General features: G+C 45.6%; 1 protein-coding gene across 2 annotated transcripts in view; it reads left to right on the top strand.

Annotated features, from left to right (window-relative positions):
* The window catches only part of REL (REL proto-oncogene, NF-kB subunit), a 108120-nt gene that overhangs the window by 69337 nt on the left and 17934 nt on the right, over positions 1 to 20849 (top strand). For both annotated transcript variants that reach the window (XM_029593719.1, XM_029593718.1), the window contains exons 6-7: positions 8539 to 8679; positions 19846 to 19950. In XM_029593719.1, the coding sequence (XP_029449579.1) occupies positions 8539 to 8679; positions 19846 to 19950 (246 nt within the window). The remainder of the gene's footprint in view (positions 1 to 8538; positions 8680 to 19845; positions 19951 to 20849) is intronic.

The raw sequence follows: 20849 nt of genomic DNA, 5'->3' as shown, positions 1-20849 counted from the left end.
GCCTACATAATTCATCCATTACAGATTAAACAAAATTCCACAGCCCATGTATTGACAGGTACTTATGTAAGTGATCATATTACTATCATTTTACAAACACCTCATTGATTACCAAGTACATACCATATTCAATATAAACTTGCTATTACCATTCATACTCTTCTCAATAACATTCTGTCACAATGGATTGCAGCTAAATTGAAAATTTATATTTCTACCAGAGCTCTATGATCTTTTAACTGCGGATTACTGGACATTCCCTCGCCAAGATTATGTTGCGGTTAACTTCTGTAGAGGTTGAGGACCCAGCTAGGCTGGGGAACCCCCACAGGGACAGTCCAGGGCTACAGGGCAAAAAGAAACTAAGCTAGGGAATCTTTGGCCTATACTAGCCACCTTCCCCGCAGGATAAGCCCTTGGGTTCTGGCAGCCGGCATGACTTAGACAGGAGCTTGGACTGAGCCTAGTACTGGACTGGAGCCAAGGCAAGGCTGGAACCAAAGGCAGGCATGGAGCTGGGATTCTGGAACCGGATGCAGGGAGACGTGGCACATTGAACAGGCTGGGACCTGGAACACTGGAGTAGGCTCGGACATTGGAGCAGGACTGTAACTGAGACAAGACTGGGTCAGGAATAATGGCTGAAAACTGGGACAGGACAAGACAGACCAGACAGAGATTAAACCAGACAGATAACAGGGAAGGCCCGGAGGACATAAACGGGAGAACTGAAGGGCACTTGGGCAAAGGTCTAAGAAGGCCACAGAGCTAGGCTGAAGCCAAGTGGCCAGACTAGAGCAATAAACTTAGGAAAGCCACAGAACAGTACTGGAACAAAAGGCTTAGGAAAGCCATAGAAAAATACTGGAACAGAAGGCTTAGGAAAGCCACAGAGCAATACTGGAACAGAAGGCTTAGGAAAGCCACAGAGCAGTACTGGAACAAAAGGCTTAGGAAAGCCATGGAGCAATACAGAAACAGAGGGCCTAGGGAAAGCCACAAAGCATACTGGAACAGAAGGCTAAAGGAAAGATACAGCAATATTGGAACAGAAGGCTCAGGGAGGACACAGAGCAATACTGGAACAGAAGGCTTAGGAAAGCCACAGAGCAGTACTGGAACAGGAAGGCTTAGGGAGGCAACTGAGCAAGCCAAAAGCAGAAGGCCTAGGGAGGCCATAGAGCATTTACAAATGTGGAGCCAAGCAGAATCGGACAAGGCCTCAAGCAAACATAGAAGCAGGGTTAAATAGGCTGGGCCCTGCTGAGTCATGAAGTCACAGAAACTATAGTTGGAGAGAGGGTAGGAGTAGCTCCCTGAGGACCGCTGGTGGTTGGGAGGCTGCACAACAGGCAGAATGACAACAGATTATTCCACTTGGAGGAAACCAGAGAGTGCACATTCTCTACTGCTGGAGCCCTTTTTTTTTTTTTTTTTTTTTTAAATAATTCTTTATTTTCAATTTTCAAAATTCAAATCCAATTATATAACCTTGTACAGAAAAAAAAGGATATTGTTATTTCAATATAATTCATATATAACAGCAAAAATGCCTCAAACAGAAATCAAATTTCCCAATACACAATATTCAAAATTATAAGTAATAAGTGAGGGGCGAAATCTGAGCATATTAATAGGAAATCCAATTATAACAAAAAGAAAACTGGACCTATACATCGAGTAGTGCAACAGTTTTTGACTTTACTGAGCCGGGCTAGTAACTGGTGGTGTTAGGGAGAGTGCCTCTAAAAAGGCCCTCAGCTGGTCTGGCTCATAGAATACATACTGATCATTTAGATACCTTATAGAGCATTTACAAGGGTACTTTAATATATAGCTTGCCCCCAACTGAAGAACCTCAGGGGTAGATTTTCAAAGGGGTACGCGCGTAAGATACGCATGTACCCCCCGAAAACCTACCCCAAACCCCCCCTGCGCGCGCCAAGCCTATTTTGCATAGGCTCGGCGGTGCGCATAAGTCCCGGGGCGTGTCGGGGGCGTGCCGGGAGTGATGCGGCGTTTCGGGGGCGTGGTTCCAGCCCGGGGGCGTGACAGCGGCCCCTGGACCAGCCCCCGGACCGGAACATGGAGCGCGGCAGCCGGCCCTGCTTCGAGCAGGCGTAACTTTCTTGATAGAGGTAGGGGGGAGGTTTAGATAGGGCCGGGGGGGGTGGGTTAGGTAGGGGAAGGGAGGGGAAGGTGGGGGGAGGGCGAAGGAAAGTTCCCTCCGAGGCCGCTCCGATTTCGATTTTAATAGATACGCGCGTATCTATTGAAATCCCGCGTACTCTTGTTCGCGCCTGGTGCGCGAACAAAAGTACACGTGTGCGCAGATTTATAAAATCTGCCCCTCAGAGCGCATCTGTAAAAACTTTTTCCGACGTGCTTGACTTGTCTTTATTACGTCTGGATAAATCCATATGGGTCTTCCAAAAAAACAATAATTGCCTGCTCCTCAGAAACAAACGCAATATTTGATTACGCTCTGAGAGGAATGCGAAGGAAATCAAAAGTGATTTTCTTTGGGTAACCTCAGTCCCCAAAGAAGTCTGCAGGAAATTTGTTAAATCTAAAGCAGGACCATTTCCTTCTTGTTCCCTTTCTTCAGTTTGGGCTTGCTGTTGTTGTGGCAAATAATAGGCTTTAACAATTACAGGAGTAGCAGATTCAGGTATTTTAAGAACCTGATGCATATGTGTTTTAAAAAGCTCTAAAGGAGAAATTAACCTTATGACAGGAAAATTTATAACCCTCAAATTGTGGACTCTTAATGCATTTTCTACTCTTTCTAGCCTTTTATTCAAAAGTCCTTCAGATGAAATTAACTTTATCTGAGTATTCTCAGTAGCTGTAACTCTTTTTTCCAAATCTTCTGCTTTTTTACTGTATGAAATTAAGTTATTATTTATTACAGTCTGATCCCTTGTGTCCATGGTCACTAATGATAAGGTTTCATTTTTATCCGTATCTGTAAGTGAACCGGCCAGCAGGGCCCTTAAGTGGTTCTCTCCCTCCTCCAAGTTACCGCTCCTCTTGGACAGCATACCTTTTCGTGTCGTTGTCAACAATCCCTGAAGTTTTTACTAGTTTTCTGCCATCCTAGGCCTCTCTTTCTTGCTGATTAAGCCTCCAAGTTTCACCTACCTTGTTGAATGTAACTTTTTGCCGCCTCCGTTCATATGTCTATTTATCTATTTATTTTTTATTTTTGTTTCAGTTTTTTTTTTTTCTACCCTGTTCAATGTAAACCGATCTGATATGGTCATTACCATGAAGGTCGGTATAGAAAAGTGTTAAATAAATAAATAAATAAATAAATAAATAAGTTCTTTCCGGGCTATATCCAAAGGCAATTCCTTCACTGCTCTCCCTGGAATTAGCTCCGTACGTGCCGCTATTGGGATTCGCTCCTGGATCACTGGTTCCTCACCACTTTGAACTACCATCGAAGGGAACTCTCCTCTTTCCAGGGCACACAAGGTAGCGTCGTTGTTAGTCGGAGGAGCCGGTCTCACCGGCTTTCCGGGGCTCAAGGTGGTATCTGGAGTCAGGGAGGAGAACAGTTGCTCTCACGATACTCCTCCAGCGACAGAGCATTCCGGAGTAGACGCCGTTGCACCCGAGAAGAAGCCTTTAATTCAAGGTTGAGAAGTATCAATCGAGGGGGAATACACCATCCCCCTTAATCTTCCCTTTCTCTTGATATGTGACATAGGAGAACGAAGAAATTCCAATATCAGGTAATACCTCTCTTCGAGTAGCGCCTTAACGAACCTACTCGGTGGCGGCCATCTTGCCCCCCTGGAGCCCTTTTTATGGAACTCCTTCCCATGGAGATAAGAATGATCTCACAGCCAAAATTCTTTAGAAAAACTCTCAGAACATACTTTTTTCAAAAGGCATAATCCTTATGAGTCCTTCAGCGTTTCTGCTACAGTCATATATCCGAGTCCTTCAGTGCTTATGCTGCAGTCAATATTGATTTGATTCAATTTATGTTATTTTCATGTCTGTTTTATTTGTTTTATTAAGTATTTTGTTTTTTTTCCCCACTCTGAATGTAGAAAGGGCGGGTAACAAATATTTCAAAATAAATAAATAAGATAGAGAGATCCTGTGCTAGTCCCATGCTTTCTTGAATTCAGATAATGTCCTTGTCTCCAGTACTTCCACTGGGATATTGTTCCATGCATCCACTTTCCTTTCTGTAAAGAAATATTTCATTAGATTACTCCTGAGGCTACCCCCTTTTACCCGTATCCCATGACTCCTTGTTCCAGAATCTACACACCTCCTGAGCATTGATACCTCAGAGGTATTTAAATGTCTTTCATATCTCCCCTATCCCACCTTTCCTCTAAGATATACATGTTCAGATTATTAAGTCTGTCCCCATATGCTTTACAGCAAAGACTGCTGACCATTTTAGTAGCTACTCTGTGGATCAACTACATCCTGTTTATATCCTTTTGAAAGTATGGTCTCCAAAGCTGTACACAGTATTCCAATGAGGTCTCAGCAGGGACTTGTAGAGGGACAGTATCATTTCTTTTTCATTTTTGCCTTATCTGCCTATTTGGCCACTTTGAGATCATTAGATATGATCATCTCCAGATCCTGCTCCTGCTTTGCACATAAAAGAATTTCACCTCCTGCATTGTACCACTTCCTTGGATTTTGCAGTTCAAATGCATGATGCTGTATTTTTTAGCATGAAATCTTAGATGCCAGACTCTGGACCATCCTTAAGGTTCACTAGGATCCTCCCTCATGTTTTCCACACTTTTCTGGGTGCCTACCCTGTTGCAGATTTTGGTATCATCTGCAAAAAGACAACTTTTCCTATAGCCCTTCTGCATTACCACTTATGAAAATGTTGAAAAGAACTTGTCCATAGACCAATACCCGCAGCACACCACTAGTAACACCCCTCTCCTTGGAGTGAGTTCCATTAACTACTACCCTTTATTACCTCCCACTCAACCCCTTTCTAACCTAGTCAGTCACTTTAGGGCCTATACTAAGGGCACTCAGTTTATTAATAGATTGCCTGTGTGGAATCATGTCAAAGGCCTTACGGAAATCCAACTACATCACATCTAGTGTTTTCCCCGATCCAAGTCTCTGCTCACCCAGTCAAAGAAATTGTTCTGATTCATCTGACAAGACCTACTTTTGGTAAAACCATTCTGCTTCAGACCTTGTAATTCATTGGACTCCAGAAACTGCACTATCCTGTGTATTAGCTGTGATTCCATTAATCTGCTCACTAGAATTTAAACTGACTGGCCTGTAGTTCCTAGTCTCCTCCTTACTTCCGTTTTGTGGCAAGGAACTATATCTGCCTGTCTCTAGTCCTCCAGAACTACTCCCAAGTAGTGTTAAATGGGATACCACAGGGCTCTTTGCCATTCTGTTTAACATTTATATCTCTGTACTTTGTCATGTGCTGTCAGACTTAGACGATGGCTACAAGATACATGCCGGTTATCCAGTTTTACTTTCCTGTTTCCTTTGCAGTGCCAAAAGCTGTAGTATTTATTGCTGACCTACTGCAACAAACAATTGGTTGCCTCTAACAAATTAGCCCTTAATAAAAAAAAACAAACTGAAATTATCATGCTTTCAAGTTTCTCTGCCTCTGAGGTGCCTCCATTAATGTAGTTTGAAATATACAGATTCTGATCACCCATCAGTGGAGAAATGTGGGTATTTTGTCCGATTCTGCACTCACTTTTCATCCACATATTAAGAACATGGTAAAAAGAAATTCCTTTTGAAAAATCAGACAAATACGAAATCTAAAACCCTTTCTAGGGGAGTATGATCTTAGAATCATTGTCCAAGCCTTTATGCTGGCACCGGTAGCTTACTGCAATGCTCTGTTGCGCCTGCTGCGATCATCACTAAGGGCCCTCCAGTTGGTTCAGAATGTGGCGGCTCATATGATTTCTGGAATCTCACCAAGAGAACACATTACTCCAGTTCTGGAAAGGCTACATGTGCCATCGATCGAATGATGGATTAAGTTCAAGGTATTAACCTTGATCTATAAAGCTATTAATGCCCTTGCTCCTTCATATTTTACTATTGTACTAAAAATCTAATATCCTAGCCATGTTTTATGGACCTCTCTATTAGGATTTCACCTGCTACGCAGCCTCATCCTACTCTGCTGCCTCTTGCTATGATACCACCTCACCAGCAGAGGCCTCCAGCAAACTCTGCACTCAGCCACTGGAGCCAGCACCTCCGTGACTTAGACTGTGGAGCAGCCTTCGCTTCAATAGGCATCCTCAGCAGATCTGGATCCCGTAACATGCCAGGCTCCTTCTTCCTGCCTGCCTGCACCACACCAAGCCCCAGTTCTATTTAGATTTGCCTTGCCAGAGCCTCCTTGCTAGTTCATTGAGTTACTCTTGGCTCTTTGTCCTGGCCTCTGTTCCTCACTCTGTGGTCTATGGGCCTTCTTGCCTTGCCTTCTGGCCTTCTTCCTTTCAACTTTGCCTTGTGGCCTAAGGGTCTTCTCAATCTCTGCCTTGCCTTGTAGCATAAGGGCCTTGTTGCCCCTTGCCTTGCTCTACAGCCTATCCAGACCTACCTTGTCCATGGTCTAACTAGGCCTTTCCTCAGGAGCCCCTTGTTTAGTGGCCTTCAGGTCTACTAGCCTTACTGCCTTCGAGCTTATATGTTCTATGATATGTGATCCCTGTTGGTTCTTACCTTGTTTCTTGTCTAAGTCCTTTCCTAGTCTGCCTTAAGTTCTGTCCTCGTCTAGTCTTGTTCTCTTCTGCCTTGTCTAGTCCCCAGGATCTTGTCCTCAGTCCTCTGGCTGTCCCAGTAACCAGTCTTGCCTTGTCGCCGTGAGCCAAGCCCCCTGCCTGCCAAACCCTGTCTGCCTTGCCTTCAACCTTGCCTCATCTAAGCACTACCTCCAGCCAGTGTCTACCAGGTCCTGGCCACCTTATCCAGCCTATCCAGCTAAGTCCTACTGGCCCCTAGAACCCAAGGGCTCAACCTGCGAGGAAGGGGGCTGGCTAGGCAGAAGACCAACCCAGCTTTCGCCATGATGTTCAGCCGGTGTACCCAAGCCCTACTGGCCCCCAGAACTCAAGGGCTCAACCTGTGGGGGAGGGGGCTGGCTAGGCAGAAGACAGATCCAGTTCTTCCCTTGTAGTCCTGCCCTGCTCCCTAAACTCTACTAGTTATAACACTCTCTTTGTAACTTACTGGATGTTCCTACTGTTTAAACCGATCAGGCTGGAAGTCCCGTGAGCGCATGTTTGGGGTTGCAGGACCTACGCTCTGGAATTCGTTGCTAGCTAGCTGTTGAGTCCTGCAAACTATCTCCTAGCCCTTTTAGGAGAAAGATCTGTCACAGGTACTTGGAAGGTGTGGGAAAAGAGGGAAAATGGCACAAGAAGTTGAAATTTGAAGGTTGGGTAGGGGCAATGGGCATGAATGAGAGAAGGGGAAATGGAGGCAGTGGGAAGGATAGTAGGAATGAAAGATGAAACAATACAAGGTGGGAGTGGGAAGTAAGGGTGAGAGAAATTGAAAGATATATTTTCAATGGAAAGGACATTCTAGAAAAAGAGAGGTCATAGTAGGAGACTGAAAGGGAGAGACTCAAAAGTAACATAATTTTTTTTTTCAAAGAAAGGGCAGTAGAGGCATGGAGGAATTTCCCAGTGAAGATGTTGGAGGCAAAAGCCATCTCAGAATCTGAGAAAGCATGGGATAAACACAGAACTAATTTTAAAACAAGCGCATGCCCACACCACACACTGGCGCTCAAGTGGAGATATGCTAATTTTAAATCGTGTGTGTAAGAGAGAATGGATGGAACGTGAGTCAGAAGTTAGGTGGGACTCAATATAGAAAAGACTGAGCACCACTAATATGAGTTACATGAAATAAATGTATGCATACCTAAGCACCATAATAATGTGCCTGCTATGACTTTTGCAAACATGTTGCTTTTACTTCCCCATTCATTTTATTGGTTATTACATCAAACACTGGCCTTAGATGAAAGTTCAAAGTAATAATCTTCCTAAGGGTGTAGGAAATAATTGTATGAAAAGAAAAAAAAAATAAAATGCTAAACCAGAGCATTCTTTGTTCTAGGTGAAAAGGAGAAGTATATAGGGAATCTTTGTCATGATTAGCTGACATAACATGAAAGAAGAAGCAGAAAAACAAAGTGTCTAACTGCTGCGTTATGTGACGTGATCTTTCACTTGGCACTGTAGAATTCAGATGTACTGCAGTGGTGATTCCAGACCAGAGCTATAGTTATGTGCATTTTAGGTGATTTTTTTTTTTCAGTTCACTGTGGAATTATATTGATAATCCCAGAAGTATTGTAGTGGTCCCAGCCATCTTATAAACAGACAGGCAGAAAATGGGACAAAAACTAGTGATCCCCACTAGTCTGAGGGCCGAGTAGGTTCTCGGAGCTTTGCCCAGCCGGTTAGGTGAAATATGCTAGCAATCAAGCAAAAGAAACTATTCACAATCTGATTTGTTTTGCAGTCCCCGAAGAACAGCTGCTCACTATTGAAGATTATGACCTGAATGTGGTGAGACTGTGTTTTCAGGTTTTCCTGCCTGATGAGCATGGTAATTTCACCATTGCTCTTTCTCCTATTGTCTCCAACCCAATTTACGATAACAGTAAGTAAATTAGCATCTTATTTCACTTTGTAGCTACAGCCATCTTCCCTGACCCGCTGCCTAAAATGACTTAGAAAGCTTCTTCACAATTGATGCAAACTATCTGTTACATTATTTGTTGTATCATGCATTGCCAGCCTTGGGTTTAGAGCTGTAATTTCTAGGATAAGAGTCTGCAATGCGTGTGGTTTGGCTTATGACATTTTTCTCTCCTCCTTTTGTTGTCTGTTGGATTCCTTGAACTGCAGAGTTGAGTTGGCAGTGGTTAGGATATTAAAGGGTTGAAATGGGAGTTATGGCCTATTGTAGTATTATGGAGGGTGAGAATGGTGGGGCTGTGGGAAATGGGGATTTTTGGTTTTATTTTTATAATGTATTTATTATTGTCTATGCTTATTGTTGGTAATTATATTGTTTGATATTTTTGAACATGGCTCTGGGCAGGGTGTTTCTGGTATGGCAGCCGAAAAATAAGAAACTAAATGATACACTTTGCTGGCAGAGCATGCCGCATCCACCTTTGCTTCTTCCAATTGTGCTCCTTTGTTGAATCATGCATATCAATCACGTTGGCATGTGGCTGCCTGCTTGCTGTCCTCTGCTTCTTGCTGCTATCCCCATCCCCAAATAGGATAAGTTCCTGAACGTAAAATATAAGTAGAGGTGCTTGAAAATAGTGTACTGAGTAACTGCAGCTGCCCATAACTCATGCAAGCCTTTCACAACTGTAGATTTGTAGACCACTGTATCCCTAATCTTATTTTATTCTATTACTACAAGACTAAAACCAGTTAAGTTCAGTACTTAAACTGAAAGAGGGGTAAAGGTACAGTTTAACATCTGGACATATTAATTACTTTGGAACCAGTTCATATTTGACAGACAGGCGTGTTTCAGCCGATACAATTTTATAATTCAACCTTTTATTATGAATATTGTCAAAATGATAGAGAGTCCATCAAGCTAGGGCAAGAGAACATTGTAGAAATCTCATCTTCGTGTGACTTTCCTCACTCCAAGTGACATCAGATCTTCACTGAGGTGTACTGTGCTGTTCATACGTCTCACTCTGCATGTAAAACTGGCACCAAAACCCTACACCACCACCAAAACCTCACCTCGAGTTACTAGCTGTCCCTTTTATAGCAGTATAAATAGTTGACTACTATGTGTGCCACCCTATAAGCTCTCTCTCTCTCTCCACCCTACTCCACTCCCTCTCCCCATGCCCAAAATGGAATTTGCAATATTTATCGCACAGCTTAACAACAGGAAAAAAGGTGTAGTTATTTCCAATGTTAAAAGCATGTGATAGTATGCGTTACACTATCGTACAGTGTGATAATGCCCCTCATTTTCATTAATCCCACCCAAACCCTTCCCCAATCCCCCCGCTTTGAATAAATTTGCCAAATTTGCATTCTTGCCATGCTCTGCAATAACTATTGCATGCATTATGGCATTATCACAGGCATTTTAACCCTGTCGCAGGCCAATACAGTAAAGCGCGGCCGCGGTTACCCTGTTTCTAACCCGCTTTCTACCCACAATTTGGCCGCATAAGTCTAACTATCCGTTTTTACCAATCTTTACCGCTTCTTTAAATCGCGTATCCCTTTCCGCCCGCGGCATGTTTATGAGATGTAAACGATCGGATTAGCTATTCCCTCCCATACAGTAACGTGCAGCCCGATTATCGCCTTTTTAACCAACTGTTTTGCCGCGTCTTTAACCCGCTAATTTACCGCCTACCCTTACTCTGGCGTTAGAGGGATGTGACAGCAATAGGCAGGCTCCGGTCAAATAAGTGGGTGGGTTGGAGCAAGCGAGTAACATGGTGTGGCCTGGTTCTCCTACGCTCGGGCATCAGGGATTGCCAGTCCTCTCTCCCCCCCTCCCGAAGCAAGGCGCAGGGCGAAAATCGACTCGACATGTTATTAAAGCAAATAGAAATTGTAACAAAAGTAAACTTACTGCATGCTTCCAGCAGCCCCAGTCCTCTCTCCCCTTCTCCCGAGGCGCGCACCGCGGCTCCCCTGCCTCCCGGGGGCGTCCGGCGGCGAAAGCGGCTTCCAGCAGCCCCCGCCGGCGAAGGTGCATGAACGCACGTCCAATTCGGGCGCTCAAGGTAGCAAAGGCGCATGAGCGCATGCCGTGACCTCGGACGTCCATCCGGGCACTCAGGTCACGGCATGCGCTCATGCGCCTTCACTGCTTGAGCACCCAAATTGGACGGGCGTTCATGCACCTTCACCGGCGGGGCTGCTGGAAGCCGCTTTCGCCACCGGCTGCCCCCGGGAGGCAGGAGAGCCCAGGGGAGCCCCAGTCCTCTCTCCCCTCCTCCCGAGGGGAGGAGGGGAGAGAGGACTGGGGCTGCTGGAAGCATGCAGTAAGTTTACTTTTGTTACAATTTCTATTTGCTTTAATAAAATGTCGAGTCGATTTTCGCCCTGCGCCTTGCTTCGGGAGGGGGGGAGAGAGAACTGGCAATCCCCGATGCCCGAGCATAGGAGAACCATATACTTCCTGGTACCTGTCATTTCAAATGTCATTTGAAATGACAGGTACCAGCGCACCCAGGATACTGTATAGGCGCTGTATAGCGCTCTATACAGTAAAATGGATTGCGCTTCATGGACGCGCTTTGGACGCGGCTTGCATTTGCATCTAATTTAAATACTGTATCGAGCGGTATGTGATCCAAACTGTGCGCGCGGCAAACAAGCGGGCGCCCAGCACTGCCGCACTCTTTCTAACGCATCCTTACTGTATTGGCCTGTTAATTTGGTAAACAGGAATTTATTTTTAGGCAGATTTTATGTCCGCCTTTCCAGTGCCTGCCCAAGATGAGGGACAATAAATAAACAATGAAAGTAATATAAAATTTACAGTAAATAATCAGACTAACAGAAATAATGAAAGTAGGAGTAGCAGCAAATACAGAATAATTAGAACAGCAATAAACATACAATCTATAATAAAATACAATCACCAGTATGCAGTGTAATATCATTACTCTCAAAAAGTAATCCTGAAACAGTAGATCAGTGCTATACTAAAATCGTTCAAGAAACTCAGCCCTGATGTAATAGAGCGCATCATGACAGTAGGTTTGTAGTGTTTTTCTTTTTCATCTTCTTCTTTAAACATTCCCATGATGTTTTACAAAAGAAACCCCAGGCTTAAAAGTGGCATAGTTCAGCTGACAGTTCTAAATATGCCTGATCATGTTTAAACTGCAGTCAGTGTCATAGCTGCGGAGGCTGTGAGGAAGGGGAGAGCAGGTGGGTGCTGGATGTGGGTGCCTGAAGTCTTCCTGTACCGTGGTTCAGCTGTGCAATGCTGAGGTGTAAGTAGAAATGCATGCCTTTAGCCAAGGAGTATTTATAAATTGCTGTCGGGCTCCTATGGCAATTAAACAGCTCAGCCCTGGACCTCTGGAACTAGCAGCTGGAAGAATGAGCTTTTTCAGCTGTTGATTATGTAGAAAACCAAGGTCTACAAAACAAGTTGTGGGTGATGCCCCTTTTACAAATATATCCATCGAATAAGAGTACAAAATGTTTACTGTGAAGTGGAAACAAATGGAAGACCAGTTGTAAAACCAAATAGCAGCATGATGTATAACCAAAAAATAATAATCTCAGTTTAATGAAGATGTATGGCGGTTCATTTTTTAGACTGGCCACTGCAGGAAAAGGCCTTTAATCATGGCATCCTACTTGGGCAGCAGCAAAGTGTATAGAAACATCAACAGTAACATAGTCTTAACACAAAAGTACTTTAAAAAGTCTTGTGGGAAAAATAATGTAGAGAACGCCACCTGCAAAAGCCACCCAATTGTATTTTTACCATAAACTGCTCTGTCTCAGAGGAATAGTAGTTTGCGACATCAGAAAAGGCATGCTGAAAATACCTCTCTATTAAATTGGTGCTCCTTGTGACATTTATTGAAAAGTCAATGCCCCCAGAATCTCTCTGTAGAGTAACCCAATGAAAGTGTTAGCCCATCAGAAGAAAAAATAGGGATTTAAAGACTTTGTTTTAACTGACAGCTGAAATAACTCAAGAAGTGTTAGGAAGCGCTAGGAGAGCGGTTCCACTTTCCAGGGGATTGTGTGTTCTTGGACCTTGGCTCGACCCCAGAGGAACTCAGAAGAGGTGCTGAGGTAGGCGAGGCAGGCCCGAGCATGGGATGGACAGGAGCAAGGCTGGACTGGAGACAGACGACGGAATTCGGAGTAGGAACAAGGCTGGACCTGGCCTCCGCTGGGCCTGCACGCTCCAGTGTGACCCAGCAACGCAATGCTGGTCACGAGAGTAGCCCTCCGGCCATTCGACAGCCTTTTCAGACCTGCCACTTGGGAACAATGAGTGCGTGAGGCCAGACGGAGGCTGTGGGCAGGAACATGAAGACTGGGACGAAGACTCAGGCGAAGACGTGGGTACTTGGACGAGGACTCAGGTGAAGACATGGGTACTTGGACAAGGACTCAGGCGAAGACGTGGGTACTTGGACGAGGACTCAGGCAAAGACGTGGGTACTTGGACGAGGAGTCAGGATCGAGGCACTGAAGACGAGGAGTCAGGATCAAAGTGCTGGGTTGAGACTGTGATGCAGTGCGCCCTACACAGCCCACCCACGGGACTGGTCACGGACCACGCTGGATGCGAGGCAGACTCTAGACTAGATAGTGGAGCAAGTGAGAGGAACCTGTCCCAGAAACTGTAGAGGCCTGCACCGGGGCGCGCCCTACACAGCCGCCTGTGGCTGGTCGCAGACCACGCTGGAGCAGCACATGTTCATGCAGAGTCTAAAACATGGACAGAGCAGGCACAAGGAGGTCCGAGGGCTGGGACAAGATTCAAGAGACCGTACCTAGATGGGATTAAGCTTCAAGCAAGGATGACCCTCCAGAAGCTTGTGCTGCTGGTGAGAAGGCAGGCCTTGTGCCATGAAGTGCCCTACTCAGCCCGCCCATGGGGCTGGTCACGGATCATGACATGGCATGCCAGGAAGGGTGGTAACGAGGAACCAAGGGTTCAGGACATCAAGGCTGGATCACAGAACATCAGGACTGCATCACAGAACATCAGGAACTGGAAGACAGACATCAAGACTGACCATGGACATCAGGAATGGAAGACGGACATCAGGACTGGATCACGGACATCTGGACAAGACATGGAGCTCCAACAAAAAACAAGGAGAACAGGACCTTGAAGAAGTGATGTCGTCAGTTGTCGTAATGGTCGAGTGGTCTAAGGTGCTGAACTTAAGTGTTTCTTCTTCTCTGTACTCTGTATTCTGGTCTCCTGATGGAGTCATGGGTTCAAATCCCACTTCTGATGTGCTCATTCGTAGGCACTACCACCCAGGAAAAAGATCTAGGCATCATAGTGAATAATACTTTAAAATCATTGGCTCAGTGTGCTGCAGCAGTCAAAAAAAGTAAACAGAATGTTAGGAATTATTAGGAAGAGAATGGTTAATAAATGTCATAATGCCTCTATATTGCTCTATGGTGAGACCGCACCTTGAATACTGTGTACAATTCTGGTCGCCGCATCTCAAAAAGGATATAGTTGCGATGGAGAAGGTACAGAGAAGGGCAACCAAAATGATAAAGGGGATGGAACAGCTCCCCTATGAGGAAAGGATGAAGAGGTTAGAGCTGTTCAGCTTGGAGAAGAGAAGGCAGAGGGGGGGATATGATACAGGTCTTTAAGATCATGAGAGGTCTTGAATGAGTAGATGTGAATCGGTTATTGACTCTTTCGGATAATAGAAGGACTGGGGGCATTCCCTGAAGTTAGCAAGTAGCACATTTAAAACTAATCAGGGAAAATTCTTTTTCACTCAACGCACAATTAAGCTCTGGAATTTGTTGCCAGAGGATGTGGTTAGTGCAGTTAGTGTAGCTGGGTTCAAAAAAGGTTTGGATAAGTTCTTGGAGGAGAAGGCCATTAACTGCTATCAATCAAGTTTACTTAGGGAATAGCCACAGCTATTAATTGCATCAGTAGCATGGGATCTTCTTGGTCTTTGGGTAATTGCCAGGTTCTTGTGACCTGATTTAGCCTCTGTTGGAAACAGGATGCTGGGCTTGATGGACCCTTGGTCTGATTCAGCATGGCAATTTCTTATGTTCTTATCACAGAAGACTCCTGGAGCGAAGGACAGAAACAACCAGGAGAATCTAACTCCTTGCAAAGGCAACGAGAGACTGACACAGGGCCCCTTTTATAGGGCTGAAGCTGGATTGATCGATGACGACATCTTCGGGGCCCGAAGAGCTTTTCCCGCCATTGGCCCTTTAAATGTCAGGTTGAGGCGTGCGCCTGTGCCATAGGAAGGCAAGAGGAAGTAGGAGCAGAAGGCAGGCACAGTGGTGGAGTCCCTCCCACGTGGGGGGGCCTGAGATGGGAGAAGGACAGGCTGCAGGAGTGGCTCCATGCCTCTAAGAAGGACGTAGGCAGCAGCAGGCACCGGCAAGGACGGCTTCCCAGCCGATTGAAGACCCCGGCAGCGGCAAGGACGGCTTCCTTGCCGTCCGAGGACCCCGGCAGCGGCGAAGTCGAAGCAGGGACGGCTGCGGCGGCCTCAGCCGCAGAAGAAGGGCTCCTGGCGCTGACTCAGCCCTGCCGTGGGGGAATGGCGTCAGCAGCCCGACTGGCTGCGGAAGTTAGGGGGCTGGTTCACAACAAGAAGCAGGGCATCTTGATTGCCTGAAAGAAGAAGAGTTCCTAAAGAAACGTTTTGTCTTTGCTATTTTGATGCAGGATGAGTACATTGGGTAAGTTCCTTTGGTTTTCTGACAGCCAATAGCTAGATCTGAAATAGCTATAAAGAAAAAATTAACCGATACTGCTGGTTTCACTTATTGCATGTTGCTGTAGATCTGAGAAGTTGAACAGTCAAAAAAAATAGCCAAATTCACATTTTGATTGCTTGAGGGGAAAACCCAGTTCTCAAGCAAAACTGACCCAGCCCTTCCCAGTGAGTCTGGGGGGATTGCTGACTTGATCTTCACCATCCTGTGCTATGGGTGTAACATTATCATTCTGTCTGAGTCACCCTCACAGGAGCCATGGAGAAACACTAGTGATAATTCACATGACTAACTTTAGGGGGGGAAAAAAGGAAAAACACATGAGAGAGCCAGCAGTAGGCTGAAAGCTTTTTGAGAAAGGGACATTGTGACTGTGCTAATATTGTAGAGCAGTGGTTCTCAACCTCTTTTCTGTCAGGACACACCTGAGAGATGACACATGTGTGACACACTGAACACATGACCATCATGGGACTAAATATAAACATATACTCTGCATCCACAGGAATCCCCCACTTCCTAGCAGTGGGTGCAGAGCAGAACTTAAGTCATTTCCCTGTAAAACTCGCCATACAAAAAAGATATTCTGATTCTGCTCTCATCTCAATAACAGCATCACAAACTCCCTCTGCTACCAGGTGCATTGTAAAATAATACAAACAAACCCCACTCTGTGCACGTCTATCAAACCTGCCACACCTCAGCAGCACTAACTCCAAGAAATGGAACAGCAATAGCCCTACCCATGAAAAGGCATCTGTTCACTACCAGTGCAATATAATATTGAGAAAGTACACCAAATAAGGCTGATACAAATCCCTATATGCTAATAAAGAGCCTTATCTCAGTCACATACACAGAGAACACAGACAGACCTGCCTTCACCAAATATAGAATAAAAGACCACAAATTACAAATGTGGAAACAAAACCTGGAATGGAAACCCAAGAAGACCACCTGCATGTAGTGCAAAACTGGAGAACAAGAAACAAATATATTTACTCCTACACTAAGCAAAGTTCAAAGAGAGAAGAAATGCGTATTCTCAAAACTGACATAATACGGCCCTTGTTCCCAGTCACTCCCCTCCATGCCCCCATCCCCCCATCCCCCCTCACTTCTCCCCACTACTCAATCATCCCGTCACATGCTCATACCCCTGTTCAACATTCCCAACACCCACACCCCTGCATCCTCTTCCCTGTGCTCCCTTTCTCCCATGCTTGTCTCCCTGCCCTTCCCTGCACAGCATGCATCTGACTTTCTCTTTCCTACCCCCTTCCTGCTCAGCTTCCTCCAACCTCCCCTCTTCCCAACCCAGCAGCCCTCATACCTCCATCTCTGCCTGCACTTCCATTTCTCCTACCTGCCCAGCAGCTCCCATTCCCTCCCGCCTCAGGAACCCCAACATCCTTTCCCTTATCCCTTTCTCCCTATCTTCCCATACCTTCCTGCCCAGCATTTTTCCCCTTCTCCTGGCTCCCAGCCAGTAGAAAAGCCTTCAGTCCAATCCAGTCTCCCTCCCTCTTTACCAGCAGCAGATGAGGGCAAGAAGCATGGAGGAGAGGACGAAGATGAGGCAGCGGAAGTCGGCAGTGGATTTATACAGCACGCACCTCGCTCCCTCGTGCTCCTGCTTTCACATCCAGGCCCCATGGGGTTAAGAAGGCATCAGCAGCCTCACTGCCAGGCCAGGCAGAGGAAGATAAAGTTGGGTGCCCACCGGGCCTATATGAACAGGAATTGGTGATATCATGCTCTGATCTGGGTGAAGGAGGAGGGAACAACCTCCCACTGGTCAGGAAGAGAAGGAAGCAAGAGCAGCTTCCTGTCACACCCAATAAAAGAGAAGTCAGGCAGCCCAGACTGATGAGGAAAGCGCAGCCTTTTGGCTCTGCGACACCCCTCCCGGGACCTCATGACACACTAGTGTGTCCCGACACACCTGTTGAGAACCACTGTTGTAGAGCATGCTTATAGCATCAGGGAAATAATTTACAAGAAGTTATAGACATTCGGGAAATCCTCAGGTTCATTTTCTGTGCCCTCTTAGTTCTTGCTCCATCTTTTAACTAACTGCTATGATATCAATTGCAACGGTGGGGCCAGTATTCAGCTGAGGAGGGGGCTAGTTAAGTTAGCCAGATTCACCTATTAACTGGGCTATTTAGTGGTGCGGCGGCATCGTCTAAATGACTTTTGAATATCGACCTCCAAGTGTTTAGTGATGTGATATGGTCATTTGTCCACGGGATTTCGATTGGAGTTAACTGAATGAGACTCTTAAATATCTGAGCAGAATGCTGAAATATAAAGAAGTAAGCATTCTGCTCAGTCTCATTCAGTTAACGCCATAGTGGCAGTGAAGCTGCCATGTCAAAGATAGTACAGACACTTTAAGATAAGTCCTGAGATTTCTATATATTTTTCCCCCTGAAGAAGCCCAGAGGGTGGGGGATATTTACTTTTATATAACATGGAATATATGGTTTTGATCACACATCATTTGTTTTTGAAGAAATTTTCACAAGATTACCGCACTATATTTCACTTAAAAATAATGGGGTAGATTTTCAGACGAGCGCGAATAGCCTACTTTTGTTTGCGCTCCAGGCGCAAACAAAAGTACGCTGGATTTTAGTAGATACGCGCGGAGCCGCGCGTATCCACTAAAATCCTGGATCGGCGCGCGCAAGGCTATCGATTTTGTATAGCCTGCGCGCGCCGAGCCGCGCTGCCTCCCCCCGTTCCCTCCAAGGCCGCTCCGAAATCGGAGCGGCCTCGGAGGGAACTTTCCTTTGCCCTCCCCTCACCTTACCCTCCCTTCCCCTACCTAACCCACCCGCCCGGCCCTGTCTACACCCCCCCCTTACCTTTGTCGGGGGATTTACGCCTCCCGGAGGGAGACGTAAATCCCCGCGCGCCAGCGGGCCTGCTGCGCGCCGGGCCGCGACCTGGGGGCGGGTACGGAGGGCGCGGCCACGCCCCCGGGCCGTAGCCACGCCCCCGTACCCGCCCCCAAAACGCTGCCGACACGCCCCCGGAACGCCGCGACGACCGGGCCCGCCCCCCCGACACGCCCCCCTCCGAGGACCCCGGGACTTACGCGAGTCCCGGGGCTCTGCGCGCGCCGGGAGGCCTATGTAAAATAGGCTTCCCGGCGCGCAGGGCCCTGCTCGCGTAAATCCGCCCGGTTTTGGGCGGATTTACGCGAGCAGGGCTCTGAAAATCCGCCCCAATAAGTGGATGATTTTTCTCCAGTAATAATTAAAAGTTTTTAACTTGTCTATTAAGCTTTCTTGCAGCTTGACAATGCAATGAGGCTATAAACTGCCTTTTTCATCTATTTTAAGCATTGGGTGTTACACCATTATTATTATTGTTTTTCATTATATGAGGTGAGGACACCTGCATTCACATTTTTTGCTTCTGAATACCATGCTTGTATATATATTCATACACACACATATATAATGGGTCCAATTTTAGCTGCTGTGAGGCTCAGCTCGTAGCTGGATAAACATTTCCGCCTAACTAGCAGGGTTCATTCAGTGGTGCAGTCATGCCACTAAATATGCCTGACTATCTTAAAATTAGCCGGTTATGTCTAACCAGCTAACTTTAGGACAGCCCTGTGTCCTGACCAGAGTTAGCCGCTTAACTTATGCGCCTATCTCTGCTTCTTCTCGCAATACGACTTGTCTGCCCACAGAATGCCCCCTTCTTATCCGGCTAAATTCTAGTCAGGTAAGTAGTTACCCAGATGGAATTTAGCTGGATAAGGGCTTAATATAGCCTGGTAAGCCATTTTAGATGGATAACTTTTACTTTATCCGTCTAAATGGCTTTTGTATATGGACCTCAGTATTTTTAAAGGTGAATTATCAAAAGTGTGGGCTTTTAAATAGAAATACCCATTCAGTGATCCTGTTCATTTAGTTCATTCTTCAAAACAAAACCAAAAAATTTGTAAAATTCTCTTGGAGTAAGGCAGACTTAAGTGACAACATGAAGGTTCCCCGCTTTGGATAGTCAATGGGAAAGATAACTTGTCATCTTGCCTCTAATCTTGGCCCATGTAATCTGCTTACCTTATCTCAGTCACTGGAGATCAGTAAAGGTCAGTTCTGCAGTCAGAAGCCAGGTACTGCACACAGCAAAGCACAGCATCCACTCTGGCACCAGAGACACAAGCGGCATTTTTCTGCAGCATCGCCTTTTTTTTTTGTTTTTTGTTTTTTTTTACATATTCTGTTTGTGGATTGCTTATTGTTATTTTAATGTGATAAATTAACCGATTGTGTATTATCTCATAACAACCCATTTCTTTTAGGAGCTCCCAATACAGCAGAATTAAGGATTTGCCGTGTTAACAAGAATTGTGGAAGCATAAGAGGAGGCGATGAAATATTTCTGCTATGTGACAAAGTTCAGAAAGGTACTTGGGGTTAGCCTGTATGTGTTACCTTTATATCTGAGTGAGCAATCAGAATCCTCAGCATCATCTATTGGAATAAGTCCATCGCTGTGTCATCGGTTCTATAGGAGGACAGAGGATAGCAAAGATTCACTGAGCAATCATCTCATATGTTCCTTTCGAAAGTGAAATGTTAGAAATGTTTAAAAAAAAAACAAACCCAGAGTGGTGCCCCCAAAAGTTGTCAGCTTGGTCAGTGCCTCCATGTATCTTGTGCTCGAAAGTCCAGTTGCAGGTGAACCAAACAAGACTGGAGGAAAAACAGAAAAATGCTTAATTATTGCAGTTTAATTCTTCATGACAGAAGAATAAGTTGGAGGATGCCTGCCTGCTGGATTTGGTAGCAGTTGCTGCATCCGATTCCAGGGAAGCAGTAGTAGGAGAGTAAGGTGGATAAAATGGCAATCGCCAGAAGCAGTTTCTACATTGACTGACTGACAACGAGTCCATCTGTTTATTGGCTGGATATCATGCATTGCTCAGACTTGTCTATGCTACCTTTTTCCAGTGAACAGAGCTGATGTGCACAGTTGTGTATCAGTGAGTTGTGAATAATTTAGAGGTGCTAATTCATCATACTTTGGATTTGTCAAAAAAAAGGCTTCCTTTTTCACATGCTTTTTTCTTTTGCAAGTACCAGAATATTTCCATTGCTATATTGGGAGCAATTTTTGCACTGGAATGAATGATTGATAAACTTGCCCCAAACATGCTGATTTTCCTCCATTTCCCCACCTTTTCCCTCCCAACCAGATTTTCAGGCCTGGACCTGTTTAAACCACAGCCTAGAAAGAGCTCAGTTATCTTTTGGTGTCTCTCCCCCCCCCCTCGCACTTTTGTAAACGCCTCCTCTCTTTTGT

The sequence above is a fragment of the Rhinatrema bivittatum genome, chromosome 3, assembly GCF_901001135.1.
Source record: "Rhinatrema bivittatum chromosome 3, aRhiBiv1.1, whole genome shotgun sequence".
NCBI lineage: Eukaryota > Metazoa > Chordata > Amphibia > Gymnophiona > Rhinatrematidae > Rhinatrema > Rhinatrema bivittatum.
This window is presented reverse-complemented; position numbering and strand designations above follow the sequence as displayed.